The 14771-nt window shown below is 47.3% G+C and overlaps 1 protein-coding gene across 2 annotated transcripts in view; it reads left to right on the forward strand.

The window, feature by feature from the left end:
- Window positions 1-13028, forward strand: part of CD151 (CD151 molecule (Raph blood group)) — a 37477-nt gene extending 24449 nt beyond the window's left edge. The window contains exons 4-9 of one of the 2 annotated variants that reach the window (XM_082317221.1): window positions 187-378; window positions 5107-5181; window positions 7683-7787; window positions 8656-8811; window positions 9647-9733; window positions 12727-13028. In XM_082317221.1, coding sequence (XP_082173347.1) covers window positions 187-378; window positions 5107-5181; window positions 7683-7787; window positions 8656-8811; window positions 9647-9733; window positions 12727-12735 — 624 coding nt within the window. In that variant the 3' untranslated portion in view covers window positions 12736-13028. The other variant, XM_082317220.1, reaches the window with a different exon arrangement.
- The last annotated feature ends 1743 nt before the right edge of the window (window positions 13029-14771 follow it).

A 14771-nucleotide genomic window follows, 5' to 3' on the forward strand; every position in this document is an offset into this window, starting at 1 on the left:
TAAACTGGCTGCGTTGAAGCCCAGTGCCTCCCAGTGACCTCTGGGGGTCCTTCCTTTAGTGTAGATCATCTTTAGCTCAGCTTACGGAGCTGAGGCACGTCCTGGTATCCCAGTCCAGTTGTTCTGGGAGGTGAGGGAGTTCACACCTCAGATGCCCTTCATTTGCTTGCTTCTCTCTCTACCCAGCTGGCTGGCGGGGCTGTGATGGCAGTGGGCACCTGGACCCTAGCTGAGAAGAGTGACTACATCAGCCTGCTCTCTTCCAGCACGTATTCGGCAACTGCTTATATTCTGGTGGTGGCTGGGGTGGTTGTCATGGTTACTGGCATCCTTGGTTGCTGTGCCACCTTCAAAGAGCGTCGGAATTTGCTAAGAGTGGTAAGTTTTCCTTGGTTGTTTTGTTTGTGGGAGTATTCACCCCATTTTCTCTTGAACTGTGCTGGGAGGGAGGGAAACATCTCTGTTGTGTTCTACACCAACCTTATTTGTTTGTCCTAGAGCAAATATCACTAAGGCCTCCAGCTCCTAACAGCAGTGCTGTCCTTATTCTAGGGGCAGGTTCTACTGCAGAGCGTTTCCTTTCATCCACCCAAAGAATATGCTTACCATTGGATGGTTCAAAAGTACAAAGTATAGTCGTAATACCTATACTTTGTGTAAGAACGTCTATTTGAAACTATTCAAAGCAAAATCTTGTGGCTTTTCTCTCTTCCTTCTTCCCCGCTAATCCCATGTTCTCTTTTTGGAAAATGGGAAGAGAGAGGAAAATGTGAGAGACCTGTAACAAAACTGGCTTTTAATGGCAGTAGGTTCAAGCCAAATTAACATACTTTTTCACTTGGTTGTCAAAAATCAGAACATTTCCAATGAATATTTTCTTTAGTTGCAAAAAAATTATTTTAGTTTTGCTTCCACAAAAAAAGCCACGCTGTTTTGATAATCTGCTGCTTCTTTTATGCCTTTCCCCATGTTACTTCCTGAGCTCCCTGCTCACCCACCTACACTGAAGTTTTTGACCAGCTCCAGGGTTTCTATTCTGCTTCCTCCCTCTCAAATCTCCCTTTCAGTCTGGAGTGTGGCAGCAGTCCCTTTTAGTATCTAGGCTACAGTGCTGAGTGCAGTAACTGAAATAACAGTCTGTGGCTCTTTGCTTTCACAGTTGCAGAAAAGGATACTTCAGCAACTCTTCACCAGCTCCTTCCTTTGCAAGTCCTCATTCACCTGACTATCCCATTTCCCCTCTTTCGTTTGGATAGAGGAGCAGAAATAGGAGTTGTGAGCAAGCCTGATGCTTGTACCGCTGCTTTGAAGGCCTGGTAATCCCTGTGAGAGGCAGAGTAGGGCCAGAAAGGGAGAATAAAACACAGAGGAGGACACAGTGAGTGCATTGCTGATGCTTGTTCATTAGGCTCCTGGTCTGTGGCAGTCTGTTTTGGCCTTGCTTCACTTGCTCTCCATGCCAGAGAGATCTCCCTTTGTGTTTTTGCCTCAGCCAGAAGCTACGGATGAAAATCCGGTGGGGTTTTCTTTGTTATTCTGCCACAGAAAACTAATAATTGTCTCTTGGGAACAAAAGGTCACTCTGTCTCCTTACACCACGCGTCCTTTCGGAGTGGCTGGTCGCGACAGGCCTATTGTCTCTTCTTGCTTGTGCTCTGCTTTGGTTGCCGGTGAGTAATCTGCACAAGAGATAGGGCTGTGCTTGCCAGGGCTGGGTGAGCCTGGCTGGGGGCCTTTGCCAGCTCTGAGCTCAGACAGTAATCCTGACAGCTTCACAGTCAGCGCCCTGGGGTCTGTGCCAGCCTGTCCCAATTTCTTTCTGTACCAGAGGCCCACGTAAATATGGGAGGGAACGCTGTAAGCAGCACTCTCCACTCTCCCCAGTGCCTCCTTGGTGCTTTTAAATGTCAATTATTGACAACTTTGGGTGCTGTTTGTAAAATGCATATCTGGTTTTTAGTTTGTTTTTCTGTTGAAGAGTCAGGCAGCTGTGAATTTTTTTGCTGCCTTTCTACCTATGAGTTTTATGGGCCCACTTCAAGGCTTTTCATAGTATTTCATTGCTCATCACTCACAGTTGTTCTACTTTTTTTATGTCATTGCTTATTTGCCTTCCTCGTGTCCCTCCTTAGCCAGGTGATGGCACTGAGGCTTGGGCAGCAGATGTGGAGTTTCTCTGGCTCTATGAGCAGGCATGGCAGTGGATCTGCAGCCTGGCTGGCGGTGATGCTGCAGTCCAGCTCTTTACAAGCACACAAACCACTACTGTATTATATTTCAGTCAAGATACACAGAAGTATGCAAGCAGGAGTCTCAGGAAAGGACCCATCAAATAGAAGACCTTGCATGTAAAGAAAGAAGGTGGCTTTCTTCAGGCTTGGCCCATCCCTCTGCCACTTCTAGTTAGCTGCCTTGGATAGGGAGAAGGGAACACACATCGGTTATGATTTCTGTTCCTGCTGCATTTCAGCCTGGAGCCCTCCCACTGAAGTGAGATTGCTGATTTAGGAGTGTAGTTGCTATATATCTCTTCTTCAGGTAGTAAAAAGATCTCTCCAGAGAGTGATTTGGATTGTAGGCGGGTTGAATCACTCTTTGGGTTATTCAGAGAAAACACACTAAAGCTTAGTGCTTCACTTAAACACTTGAAGCTGGATGGAAGAAATCTGGACCCCGTAGATCTTGAGGAGACACCAGATAGTCCTGACTCTGGCTTGGAGCCAGAGTAAGAGTACATATTGCCCAGAGCCAACCCAGGTCCAGGCATATGTCTACTACTGGCCTTTGGGTGATCCCACATTTCTGACTTGTTCCGCAGCCTCTTGGGAAGCGAGTAAGGCATGTTACTGCAGCTCCGTGCCAGAGCTGGCCTACTCCTTCCAGAGCGGACCTCTGTAGGAAAGCCCTGCAATTCCTGATGAAGAGCAAGACGAGCAGCCCTGTGCTTTGTGTGTGTCCAGAGTGAAAGCTGCTGCTCCCCTATGTCAGCATGATACTTGGAAGTGGCCCTGAGGGAATGATGAAACTGAGATAAGGATAATGAGGCAGTGTATCAGCAGAGACAGGTTGGATCCTTGGGTGGCAGATGCACTAACCTCTCTTACAAGGTTTTACAAGGGCCTTGTGACTCAAATTTTTTAAGGTCTGCTGGATACATGTTTGTTTCTATCCACCGTAAGCACAACAAGCTGAGCTGTGGTGACACAACAGTTCTACCTGAATGCGTCTGACATGACGACACAGAGCAGGGAAAAATAAATAAAAGAAAGTTCCCAGTTCATTGGTTGTTCTCAGCATCCTGCCTCCCTCCTGCCCCCCTCCTTGGCAGAGAGGTGATGTCAGAGCAGTTAGGGTATAACTAGGTCCCAACAAAAGAAAGCCAGCCTTTGTATCAAGGCATGCCGATCCTTTCTTGCCCCCTTTCAACCTCCTGTGAGTGCTGGGACCAGCCTTTAGCTATCCCGCCCTCCGCTGGGTGACTCATTCCCCTGGTATGAATGAGTACCTTGTACAGGCTACGGCAGAGATGGTCAGTGTTCAACCATGGGGGAGAGTGTGGGGCTGGGGAGTGAAAGCCTGAGATTGTGTGCTCAGATTAAAGCCCAGTCTGCAGATAAAACCCAGCTGTCCATCCTTTGCAGCTGCTGAATCCCAGCAGGGGTGAAAGAGGAAGCCTGAGTGTTGGCATCTGTGTCATTTTACTCCTGCAAAGGGTCTTGGAAATGCCTATCGAAGAAGGATGCACAGTGGGATTGTAACCCTTGTGCAACAAAAGGCATCCATGCTGTGTAGGTCACCTTGCTGTGTCCAGGTCTTCACTGTCCTTCTTTGTGCCAGGGAGAGATGGTTAGACATCCAGTTACATTTGTAGAGAGCTGTTTGCTTCATCCCTTGGGAACAGCCGTTTCTTAAGGTCGGGGTAAAACAGAAAATGGGAGATATTTCGTTTGTTCTGTCCTGGGGAGGCCAACTCTTACAGAGACTTAGCATGAGGTCCTTGTTATGGCTGGAACTGGTGTCTCTTCAGCTTTATCTACAGAAAGATGAATTTAATAGCAGTCACAGAACAGCCTGGATCTGTAAAGAAACTGTTCATTGCTGACCAAGGGCAAGGCATTGCTGCAAGGCAGGGGCTGTGTGTCAGAACAGGGGTTCTCCCTGAAAAGCTCTCATTGACCCTAAGGAGGAAGTGGCCACAACACCCTCTGTCTTCAGACCTGCCCCAGTCCTTTTAATCTACTATATAAGGTTTGGCTTACCTTCCTGTTTGTGTGTAGGAACAGTGCTCCCAAACAGTTTTCTGTACTGTCCATTTGATTCTCCTCGTGGTAAGCAGGGCACATCCCTTTCCATTTCACTGCCATTAAGCCCTTTTAAGAAATAGTCATGTTCTCCTCTTAGTCTTCTAAGAGCTCTTCTCACTTTGGTTTTGAGATACTGAGACTTTTTCTCTAGATCCTAGTTCAGCAGAAAATACAGTCACAGTCCTGAGTGTGAATCATTGCTAAAGTCTATCCGCTTCAATAGTGCCCTTCAGCCTGTGGTTGAGCCCCACAGAAGTTACTGGGAATGTAAATCTATGGTTTATGCTTATGCTTAGCTGGTCTGCTATATCCTTGGTGAAATGGGCCCTTTGTTGCTTTATTTAATCATTGTTACAATATACATTGCTCCTTAGTAACTTGGTGAAATGCCCTGAACAATATCGAAACAAGCAAAAGTTTCAATTTTTTTTGTATTGATGTCAAATGTTTCTATGATATTGAGTGCAGTCATCAGGTTACCCAGCAACCACTTTCTTTTGTCCAGTGATCTTATCTCATTGCTTGCACTTTTCCATTCTCTACATCCCTCTGGCTCTGTGAGTTAAACTCACACTTGCTGCTGCTTGTCTTCAGTTATCCTGTGGTTTAGGTTTTTTTTAACCTGTGGGATTGTTCCTTTCCTACCCTATTGAGGTCTTAATCCCAGCTCCTGCCTTTGAACACTGCTGCAGAAAAGCATCGATGAAGACAGAGTCATGCATTTTACCAGCTAATGAAGAGCTGGCTGCCAGCATCTCCTTACATTCTGTTCTAATGTCCTGCTTTTCCCATTATTTTACAGTACTTCATATTATTGCTGTGCATCTTTCTCCTGGAGATCATTGCTGGAATCCTGGCCTATATCTACTACCAGCAGGTGAGTGGACATTAGTCCTTAGAGACTCAAACCAGGGAAAAGAAAACAACTGGTTATCATCCCATTTCTCCAGCCAGAATTGAGCCTGGAGGCTTGGGACCTAGGGTCTGGTTGTGGTTCACCTTTCCACATGTCTGTACTCACTCCCCTCCCCATACAGAAGACCTTGGATTATTTACTGTTTTTGACAAAGTGGTGGTGGTTACTGTAAGGGAGGCTGCTCAGCCTTGCTGCTCAGCTCCTTCCTGTGGTTCACCTTTGTGTGCTGTTTTTCTGCAGAGCCTTGTAGAAGACAGTCTTTGAGGCTGTGTAGAGCTAGGAACTCTCCTAACGCCCTTCAAGGCATAGTGCAAGCAACTGAAATCACGTTAGCGCCACTTAGTATATTCAGGACATAGGAACAGTTCCTGCTGCATCCAGCAAGCTAGCTGCCATAATTTTGAACTGGCAAAGATAATGAATGGTCCAGCTGAGAGGTCCTTTCAGGTCAAGAAGTTTTTGAGAGCTTTACTTAATCAGCCCAGCTGAGGGGCTGGAGAACAGCACAGACTCCCAACAGCTGCAGTTCTAGCTTGGCACTTTTTGCAGTTGCAGAGAGCAGAGGTTTAAGTCATCGCTTTGTTTTCAAAGGGAGTTTAACCGCCAAGGCACGAACAGCCTGCAAAGTTGCTCTCATGTCTAGAAATTGATTGGAAATGGCAAATTAGGATTGTTGTTAAGTGGCTGTCTGAAAAGCAGCTGGACATCCCATCTTGTTGACTTCGCTGCCAGGATTCCTTGTCATTCCTTTTTCTCTTGGGCCTTCTGTGCTTTGCCTCACTAAGATGGGCACTGGCAGTTTGCGAGGAGCCAAAGAACCGTGCTGGCTCCTGCCAGGAGGGATCAGTGCTATGAGTGTGCGTATTTAACAGGGAAAGATCAGTCTTGGTAGGCATGGCAGGAAGCCAGGGTCCGTCCATCCACCCATGCAAAGGCACAAGGTTCATCTATGACAATGGATGAAGAGGAACGGATCCTTAGGTTGAAATAAGGGACAACATAATTCAGAGCTGTACCCTCGAGCGCTTTGATCAGAGATTTGAGGGCGTCTCTAATCAATAGCTGCACTTCCCCTTGCCCTCTGGCTGCAAATCCCCCTTCTTTCCTCGTTGCCGGCTGCTTGCTCTGTTTGGCACTGTTTTTATTTCAGCCCTTGCTTTGGTGTCTAAGGCTTGCAAGTGTGTGTCTAAACTGTTTCTTTTGTTATCTCTATTCCATGCTGCAGTTCTTCCCCGTGAGCCCGCAGGTAACTGCTTTTCTCCCAAGTAATAATTCTGCTAATGGACTCTCCTCTTTATTTGCCTCTGATGCCTTCCAGCTGCTGAACCTTTTCCTTTCTTTTCATTACACTAAGTCCTTTGCACTTCTGTAGAGCTTCCCAGCCCAGGATCTCAAAGCATTTTGCAAATATTAATGAATGAAGCCTCATATCATCTCTGTGAGGTAGGTGTTGTCCCCATTTGACACATGGGGTTGGAAAAAACAGTGTTTCAAAGGGAGAATAGATTTGCACAATTCAGCATAAGCAGACGTTTGACCTCTCATTTACTACTTACTGTGTAGAATAAAAGGTGTATAGAGAGGCTACCCACCTGTTTCATTCATTGACCCTATCTAAAATGCATGTTGACGTTGTTTATTGGTATAAGAAACTTAGAATTTCACAGGTGTTGGACTAAAGCAGTGTTGCTGTATGAACCAGGATGACAAAAAAAAAAGATGCAGCTCTTTGGCACTTTTTGGCTGTCACCTGGATGGGTGAGAAGAATTCAGCTAGATTAAAAGAGCCTTCATAGGAGTAAATGTTTGAAGCCAATCGCCTGAATGTGCCGGTGGTTTATGATGATGCTTTCAGAAATTCTGTACTTGCAAAATCAGACTTTGTCTCTCTGTCACTGTTATCAAGAAAGGCCTTGCAGTACTTTTGCAGTCGCACTCTTAATTCCCTCCTGTGGCATCCTTTTTGATGCCAATACAAGAGCTATTCAGACTACGTGGCTTCAGCCCAGCGTGCCCAGGACTCTGATTTCTTCCTGCTCCTGGACAGAGTGATTTGGTTTTTAGTATTTTGTCACAGGCTTTGGAGGGAGAAGGCTGCACATGGTTTCATAGGCATATTCATATTTAAGTGGGCACAGTTTTGTGTTCTCTTTTGATGCAGGCATGTCGTGGCAATCTTACATATTCGCGGTGAGGACCCATATGGTGATGTGTAGTGCAGGCTGAAATCTGCTCCTGAAGCTCCTCCTTCCAGTTATTAAAATGGAGGCATGATCTGTAATCAATTGAAAATAAGCCTGTCCAGTCCAACCTTGGAGAATGATCTTGAAGGAATCTGTAGCTTCCACTAGGCTCTCTGCTTTCCTCTTGGAGCCAAGGCAATGAAAAGTATACAGGGCTCTGGGTCGCTCTGAGGGATGAGTTTGCCTTGTGATTTTATCCCACTTGTCTCTTCCATTCAGCTGAGCATGGAGCTGAAGCAAAATTTGAAGAACACCATGACGCAGAAGTACCGGAAGGAGGGAGAAGAGAGTGTTACCAGCGCAGTAGACAAACTGCAGCAGGAGGTAGGTATCTCTAGAGGCAGGGAGAATTAATGCAATTGCAGGGCTTAAAATCAAGCACACAAAAGCCATTGTGGGCTCTTAACATCCAACATACGGGTGTTTCTTCTGTATGCTGAGCGTACGTTCTGCTTCTTCTGATTGAAGACAAGGTTGGGTGGGGTGCAGGGCCTGGGCCATGCGACTGGCAGAATTGCATGGTGTGATCTCTGAATTGCATGCCCAGTAGCACTGGGGAAACAACATCTGAATTGCTCCCAGAGTGAACTGGAGCTGTCTAGTCACTCTGAGAGCTGTTTCTACTTCCCACTTCAAAGCTTTGGAGAAATTGCTGACATTTTTCATTAAGCTCCTCAGTACCCTAGAGAGCAAGATGTGATGAAAGAAGAGCCTTCCTGTGCCTGGCTCAGGGGTGGTTCAGGTTAGGGCTGCCACACTTCTGACAGGCTTTCCTACAGAAAGGACCCTTGCGCACAGGTGCTTTCAAAGCATGGGGCCTACTATATGCATACTGCCATAGCAGGTGCATTTGTGATAGTAACTGGTAATTAAACTCACCCTGTTATCACCATTAACACTCTCCAGTCTGGTGGTTAAGAGCTGAGGTCCCTGCAGGTGTGCTCTGGTTACAGTTCATCCCAGCAGTAACAAAAAGTCACAGCTGCTGAAAGATGGATGAAGCTGATATTTAGTGGCCATTTTGGAGACTCTTAACACAAAAGTCACTAATAATTATAGTAGCCTAAAAAAAAAAGCCCATGAGATAGCTGGAGTCTCTCTGCAAAGTGAAGCCCAGGGCTTGGTGTGGGAGACTGGAGGGAGAAGGAGGTTACAGTGCTTGCAGGCTCAGCTTTGCTCTGTGTGCATGCAGTTCAAGTGCTGTGGGAGCAACAACTACACAGACTGGGCTGACTGCCTGTGGATCAAATCTTCAGAGGCCAATGGACGGAAAGTCCCAGACAGCTGCTGTAAGACGGTAACTGACCTGTGTGGCCGAAGAGACCATCCTTCCAACATCTACAAGGAGGTAAAGAGCAAAAGGGCTTCAGAGCCGCCTGTCACAAAGTATGTAGAGGAGGTGGGCAGGGAGTGAAGGTGTTGGGTTATTGCTGCAAACTGTCAGTAGGCTTCCAAGTCAGTAGTATTCCTTAGAAAGCAGAATTAATTTCTCTAGTTGAGCGTTCAGCCATCTAGGTTATTATTTTATACGTAGATATAGAGAAAAATAATAAATTATATTTGTTACTACAGAGTATGCTAGTGATAGGGGGAAGTGGGAAAGGTTGTTGGTTCTGCAAGAGACTTGGATATGAGTCCTACATTTTACACAGCTTACTGTTATTGGCATTACTCAGTGAGGTGCAAATGGAGATACTTCTGGTTCTTGATTGAGATAGTGGGATTTGACCTACAGCATGAAGAAAGAGCATATGGGGAAGAAAGAGGGCCTCATAGCAGACAAATTAGGCCAGTTCCAGTGGGCTGCAGTTTGGACTGAAAAGGCTGGAGTTGAGATAAAAGCGCCTTATCTCTTTTCTAGAAGAACCAAATTGAATCCCAGATTAGCCGAGTAACTAAACAGGTAGCCCCTCCGTGTGATGTGGGTGGTTCTGCATTTCTCCTGCCCAGCTAGCAGCCACCTTGTGTTTGTTCGACGGTTCCTGAGCCAGTAGGTCCAGAGCAACACAAAACATGATGCAGTTTACATCATCTCTGTGGCTTTTCCAGTGATGTTGGGGGAAGAGATTGCTCACAGACACTGCTTTTTATAGCGTTGCTTTCAAGGGTCACAACCATTGGATTAAAGTGAACAAGAGGTTAAAATGAAGCTGATTTTCCATGTCCCTCCTTTCACCCTGCAGAGCGGTTGCATTACCAAGCTGGAAAACTTCATTCAAGAGCATCTGAAAATTATCGGGGCAGTGGGGATCAGCATTGCTTGTGTGCAGGTAAACGGGCTGCGTGGGGTTTTAGGGGTGCTGGGCAGAAGTTAAAGGAACCCCAGATCTGAGGGATGGAAAAAAATTGGATATTTTAGGCTCTTCTCTCCCTGGGAAGGAGAAGTTGCCAGGTACTTCAGGAACCCGAGGATTCACTAGCTCCAAAGCAAAAGCCTCTTCTGCCAGTCTGAAAAATTTGCTTCTGGTGAAGAAGTGCAACCAGCTGGGCAAGGGGGAGAGACTTCTGCTCCAGGGCTGTGGGAAGGGCAGGGCTGGCCATGGCAAGCGGTTTGGCAGCCTGAGAGAGACCTCTTGTGGGGATGTGCTGTGATTGCCCGCGCAGCTGAAGAGCCAGTCTGGAGCAGATTCCTGTCCCAGTTCATTAGGATTATTTTAAGTCATCCAGAATTTCTCCCTTGGCTGTGTCATATTGAAGAACGGCACTGTGGGTCTGCAAATGATTTGGGAGGGTGTGATGAATAAAGGGCTAGGATATGGATGCCCCGCACTCCCATTTTAGAGGGGAGAGCACAGAATATTCTTTTCTTCCAGATGCAGATGTCTCTGGGAGTTCCTCATCTTTCCCTTTGTTTTGGCAAGTAGCCAAATTATACCCCAGAGAAGCTGCTGGTGATTAATTATGAGGATTGGCACAGATTATGTTTTCTCCTGCTGCTTGTTGCAAGCTGGAGTGCAGTATTCCCAGGCAGGAGCTAGCTGCCACTCCAGTCTGGGTTTGCAAGCTGCTGCCTCCATTGCATCCATTCTGTTTTTTCATGCATTTCTCTCTTCTCTTTACACCCTGTAGATCTTTGGGATGATTTTCACCTGCTGCTTGTACAAGAGTTTAAAGCCAGAACCATATTAATAGCTGCAGGAACTCTGTCGCTCCCCCTCTGCCACTTCCTTTAGCGCCTGCCAACCTGACCACTTTCCACCACCACCACAGAAGTGTCTGTAACCTGAGGACTTGGCTCTGTAATTAAATGCCTTTCAAACCACGCACCGCCTTACCTGCCCCTTTGGGGAAAAGTCACCCTCCTTGTTGTGTACAAGGCAGCCAGGAGTTCAGCGGGTCCTCTTCATTGTCAAGAAACAAAAGAGCTGTGGATCTTCTGCTAGAAGCTTTAGCGAAACAGTCCCTTGATGTAACTACGAAGTAAGATTTATCCAGGGCCATTTCTCTTGAGGCTTTTCCTGAGCCAACATGAAGGTATCAGGATGCTGTACAAGAACTATGGTTTGCTCTCTGAGAAGTGGCTCAGCAGCACCAGGCATTGACTGTGAGGACAGATGATGTTTCTGTGCTGAGCTGGAGCCAGAGCTGAGTCTCTCATACATGGAAGATTTCTTTCCCTCCTCCCAAGGGTGCACCAATGTCCTAACACAGCTGTTCTCCACCTGAGAGGATGCCTGCCTGGTTGCTTGGGGCAGGAGCTACTCTCCCTGCTGACTGGGAGCATAACTTGGTGCAGTTGAAATCTTGTCATGACTCTGATGTTGCCAAGATGTGGGTGCCTTAGGATTTCTCAGCAATCCTTCCTCCTCTTCCCTGAAGCTTCCCCCAACACAGTGCCATTAGGAGCCACAAGAGGCCTTTTGCTTCCTAGCGATTCTGGAGCAAAGACGATGGACTACTTTCTAATTCTTTTGAGTCTAGTCTGTTTTATTGAGTGGCTTCCAGTGTGAGTGAGAAAACTTTGTTTCCTCCTACCTATCCCCTGCTGAGGTTTGGTGAGGAACTGGTCTGTTTGTGGAGCTGGCATATCTTGCTACCCTTTGGCCTGTTTGGTTAGTGGAAATACCTTCTCACATCTCTTACATGTTGAGAGATGCCCTTGGCTTGATTTTTCTAATTAAAACCTCCAGGCTTGTCTCTCTTGGGCAGGAAATAAATATATACAAATGTTTTATCAGCCTCCAAAGAGCTCATTAATCAGCTGAGGGTTTTCTGGCTTTAATGAGATCTGGAAGCCCACTTTACTGGTTACTGCTGAGAAGCTCAGGAGAGTCAGCTTCAGCCAGTTGCCCCAGTGTACTTGGTAAATTGGTAGTACTGGGTTAACTGTCTGTTTGCTGCAGAGGAATAGGTTTTAATTAAATATTCTCCTTGCATTGGGATCCTGGATACATACAGGATATAGACATCACCGCTGCCATGGACTTAGTGCCATTGTGATGCCAACAGGTTCTTAGCCTGAATTCATAGGATCTTGTGTGCCTCTTGTCTTGTTCTCACCTTCCTGGTGTGCCTGTTACACCCATGAAGCAGAACGGGCTGTGGGGTTTTGATGTTGCTAAGCAGTGAAGACAAGCCCTTTTATAAACAAATTTATTCCCTCTCCTGGCCTTTTAGTGGTGCCCACTAAGCCCTGTCCCTTGGCAGCAGAGAGTTAACATGAGCAAAATCACACAGACCCCTACAGGGTCTTGCAGAATCATAGGGTTTTTAGTTCGCAGAGCAGGAATCTTGGACTGGTGCTAAAGGGTGACAAGTTAAAATTCAGAGCAGGTCAATCTGAAACTCCCCCATCAACATCAGCCCTGTGAAATAATCCTTAACTAATGCAGAAAGAGAAGTGGAGGAACTGATGTGTATCCTTGGTTCCACAGCAGTAGGAAAGAGGGGAAAGAAATCTAAATTATTGTGTAATGATCTAAAGGAGAAATCTCTAAATTATTTCTTGTTTTATAATCAAGTTCCTGACAAGTATTGACTACTAACTAAGAGGAAAATATTGAGCATGTTGCTTGAAGCAATATTTCTAGTTTCTTAAGCATATCTTCATAGCTGCCTTCACCCATTCCCTTCAAATATGTTGTACAGGGTTGGGAGAGGCCAGGAAGAATGGGATATGAACAGTAAGTTGGCTTGTGTCCCTTGAGTTGTTTTATACTTTTTCTCTGTGTAATAATATTCATTGCTTTTTTTTTTTTAACCCAGTTTAAGTTGCTGGCCAATAGAAAAATAAAGCTTAAGATTCTGTACTTATTCTGTGTAGCAAAATTGAAGGGGTACCATGAGCCGGATGGATTCCTCAGATCCTGCTGCTGAGGAGCCAGTTCCTCAAGAAGAAGCTGGTCTGAGGGACCAGGCTGAGAAGGAAGCTGGGGAAGAATCTGCTTCGCGTCACTGATCTTGCCAGCGTGGTTATGATCTGCTGCCGTGGGGTGCTGCAGAATGCTCCTCTGTGTGGCACCCCGAGAGCTGAAGTTGCAGAACCTCAGGGTACCAGGTATTGCATGTCAGCCATGGTCTGTGCACCCAGCACTACTCCAGGGTCTGTGGTACTCCTCACTGCGCTCACTGGGATGCTTAGTGACCTCTCTTAGCCTTGTCACTCAGGCTGCACTTTCTTGTCTCATGCAGGGCGCTGAGGCAGACGGAACAGGGCCTTTGCCATCAGGTAACTTACATTCACCTTGCTGGCCCAGCTGCTCCCTGTGATTACCAGTCAGGTCTGCTTAAGATGACCAGTTGAAGATACGAATTGGCTCAGGGCTCTGCTGTGCTCTCCTACTCACCCCAAAGACAGTGGAAATCTTTCCCCTTTCCATCTTGACTGTAAGGACATAGGTGGGCTGCGGCAGCGGGGATGCCTCGTCCTACCCCTGTGGGATAACAGGGTGTGTGGGGGTGCTACGTGCTGGTGTGTGCTGAGTATTTGCTCTACGTGCTGTGGAGTAGCTTGTAGCCACCTTGCATCACAGACATGTCAAAAAGACGGAGCAGATGGGTGCCCTTTTTTATTACCCTTTGGGATTTAAGGTTGAAAATGACACAAGTTTCAAATACGCCTATATCCAGCCAGATGGAAACGCCTGCCTGCAGCTAATGGGCATGGCCGCACGGTGGCTCTCGGGGCTCGGCACAATGCGCCGGCGGTTCAGCTCCTGCAATTCAAGTGAGTCTAATTCAAGCTGCTTGGCTCTGTGGGGAGCAGGGCCATGGTGTCACCAAGCCCCAGGGAAGCACAGTACAGGTCATGCTGCTGTTCCCTCGCCTGGAAGGGAAGGTCGCTCCTTCCAGCCCTGGCAACGTGCTTGATTTTCATGCTGCGGCAAGGCACTGGTCGTACAAGACTGAGGCTGAGGGCTTGACCTGGCCTGCACTCAGCTCAGAGCAGGGACTTCTGCTAAAAAAAGCCACAAATGTGTTGGCATATGGCGAGGAGACAGACCTGGGGGGCTCAGTAGTGGCAAGATGAGCCAGCACCACTGCTATGGTACTGCTGTGGGGAAGGCAGATGCACTCCTGAGATGCATCGGATAAGACAGGGATGTGGTCATGTCTGTTTATGAGACCTTGTCCCAAGACCTGCGTGCAGCTCTGGCCACCGGTTTTCAGGAGAGGTGAGTTGAAGGTGGAGCACAGATGAAGAAGGGAGGGCTCGTCCCGGAGGGCTGTTCACCGAGGTGGGGCTGGAGGAGCGGGGCAGGCAGGGCTCCTGCCTGCACGCTTGCAGTGGGGCCACAGAAGGTGGCATGGATGGCTCTGTGCTAACAGCATGTCCCAAACAGCCACCAGGCCACCTTGGCTGTTCTGCCATGGTAGAAAGAGAAATGCCCACAACTCCACTCCTCATGCCTCATCCTGTTCCCCTCTGTCACTAGGGGTGCAGTGTGGTTCCCATCACCCTTTCTCATCCCCAAAGGGAAATTAGCCCCCCTTCTGCAAGACCATCATGGGGTGGCATCTGTGAAGTCTGTAGCACAGTGTCTTTCGGCATGAAGCAATTGCATAAAAGCAATTTCTCTTCTGGTTTGAATTGACTTCTGCAGTGTCTGTGATCAGGGTGCAATTACCATCTTACAGCATCGCCATGGGATCCCCCCCTGCAGCCTCAGGTCTCTGGGTACTGCCGCCTGTCTTGAGGCGAGAGTGTGGATTTCTGCCCCTCCGGACCTGGAGATTTGGGCTGTGGTAATTGCCTGTTGCAGTAATTAGTTCAGCTGGTGGTCTGCTCTCTTGGGGTGCCTGGGTGGTCAGTACAATTTGCTCAGGAATAAAAGAGAAAAGAGATGGAGCAGTAAATAGTTTCTGCAA

The sequence above is a fragment of the Platalea leucorodia genome (assembly GCF_965183815.1).
Source record: "Platalea leucorodia genome assembly, chromosome: 7".
Classification (NCBI taxonomy): Eukaryota; Metazoa; Chordata; class Aves; order Pelecaniformes; family Threskiornithidae; genus Platalea; species Platalea leucorodia.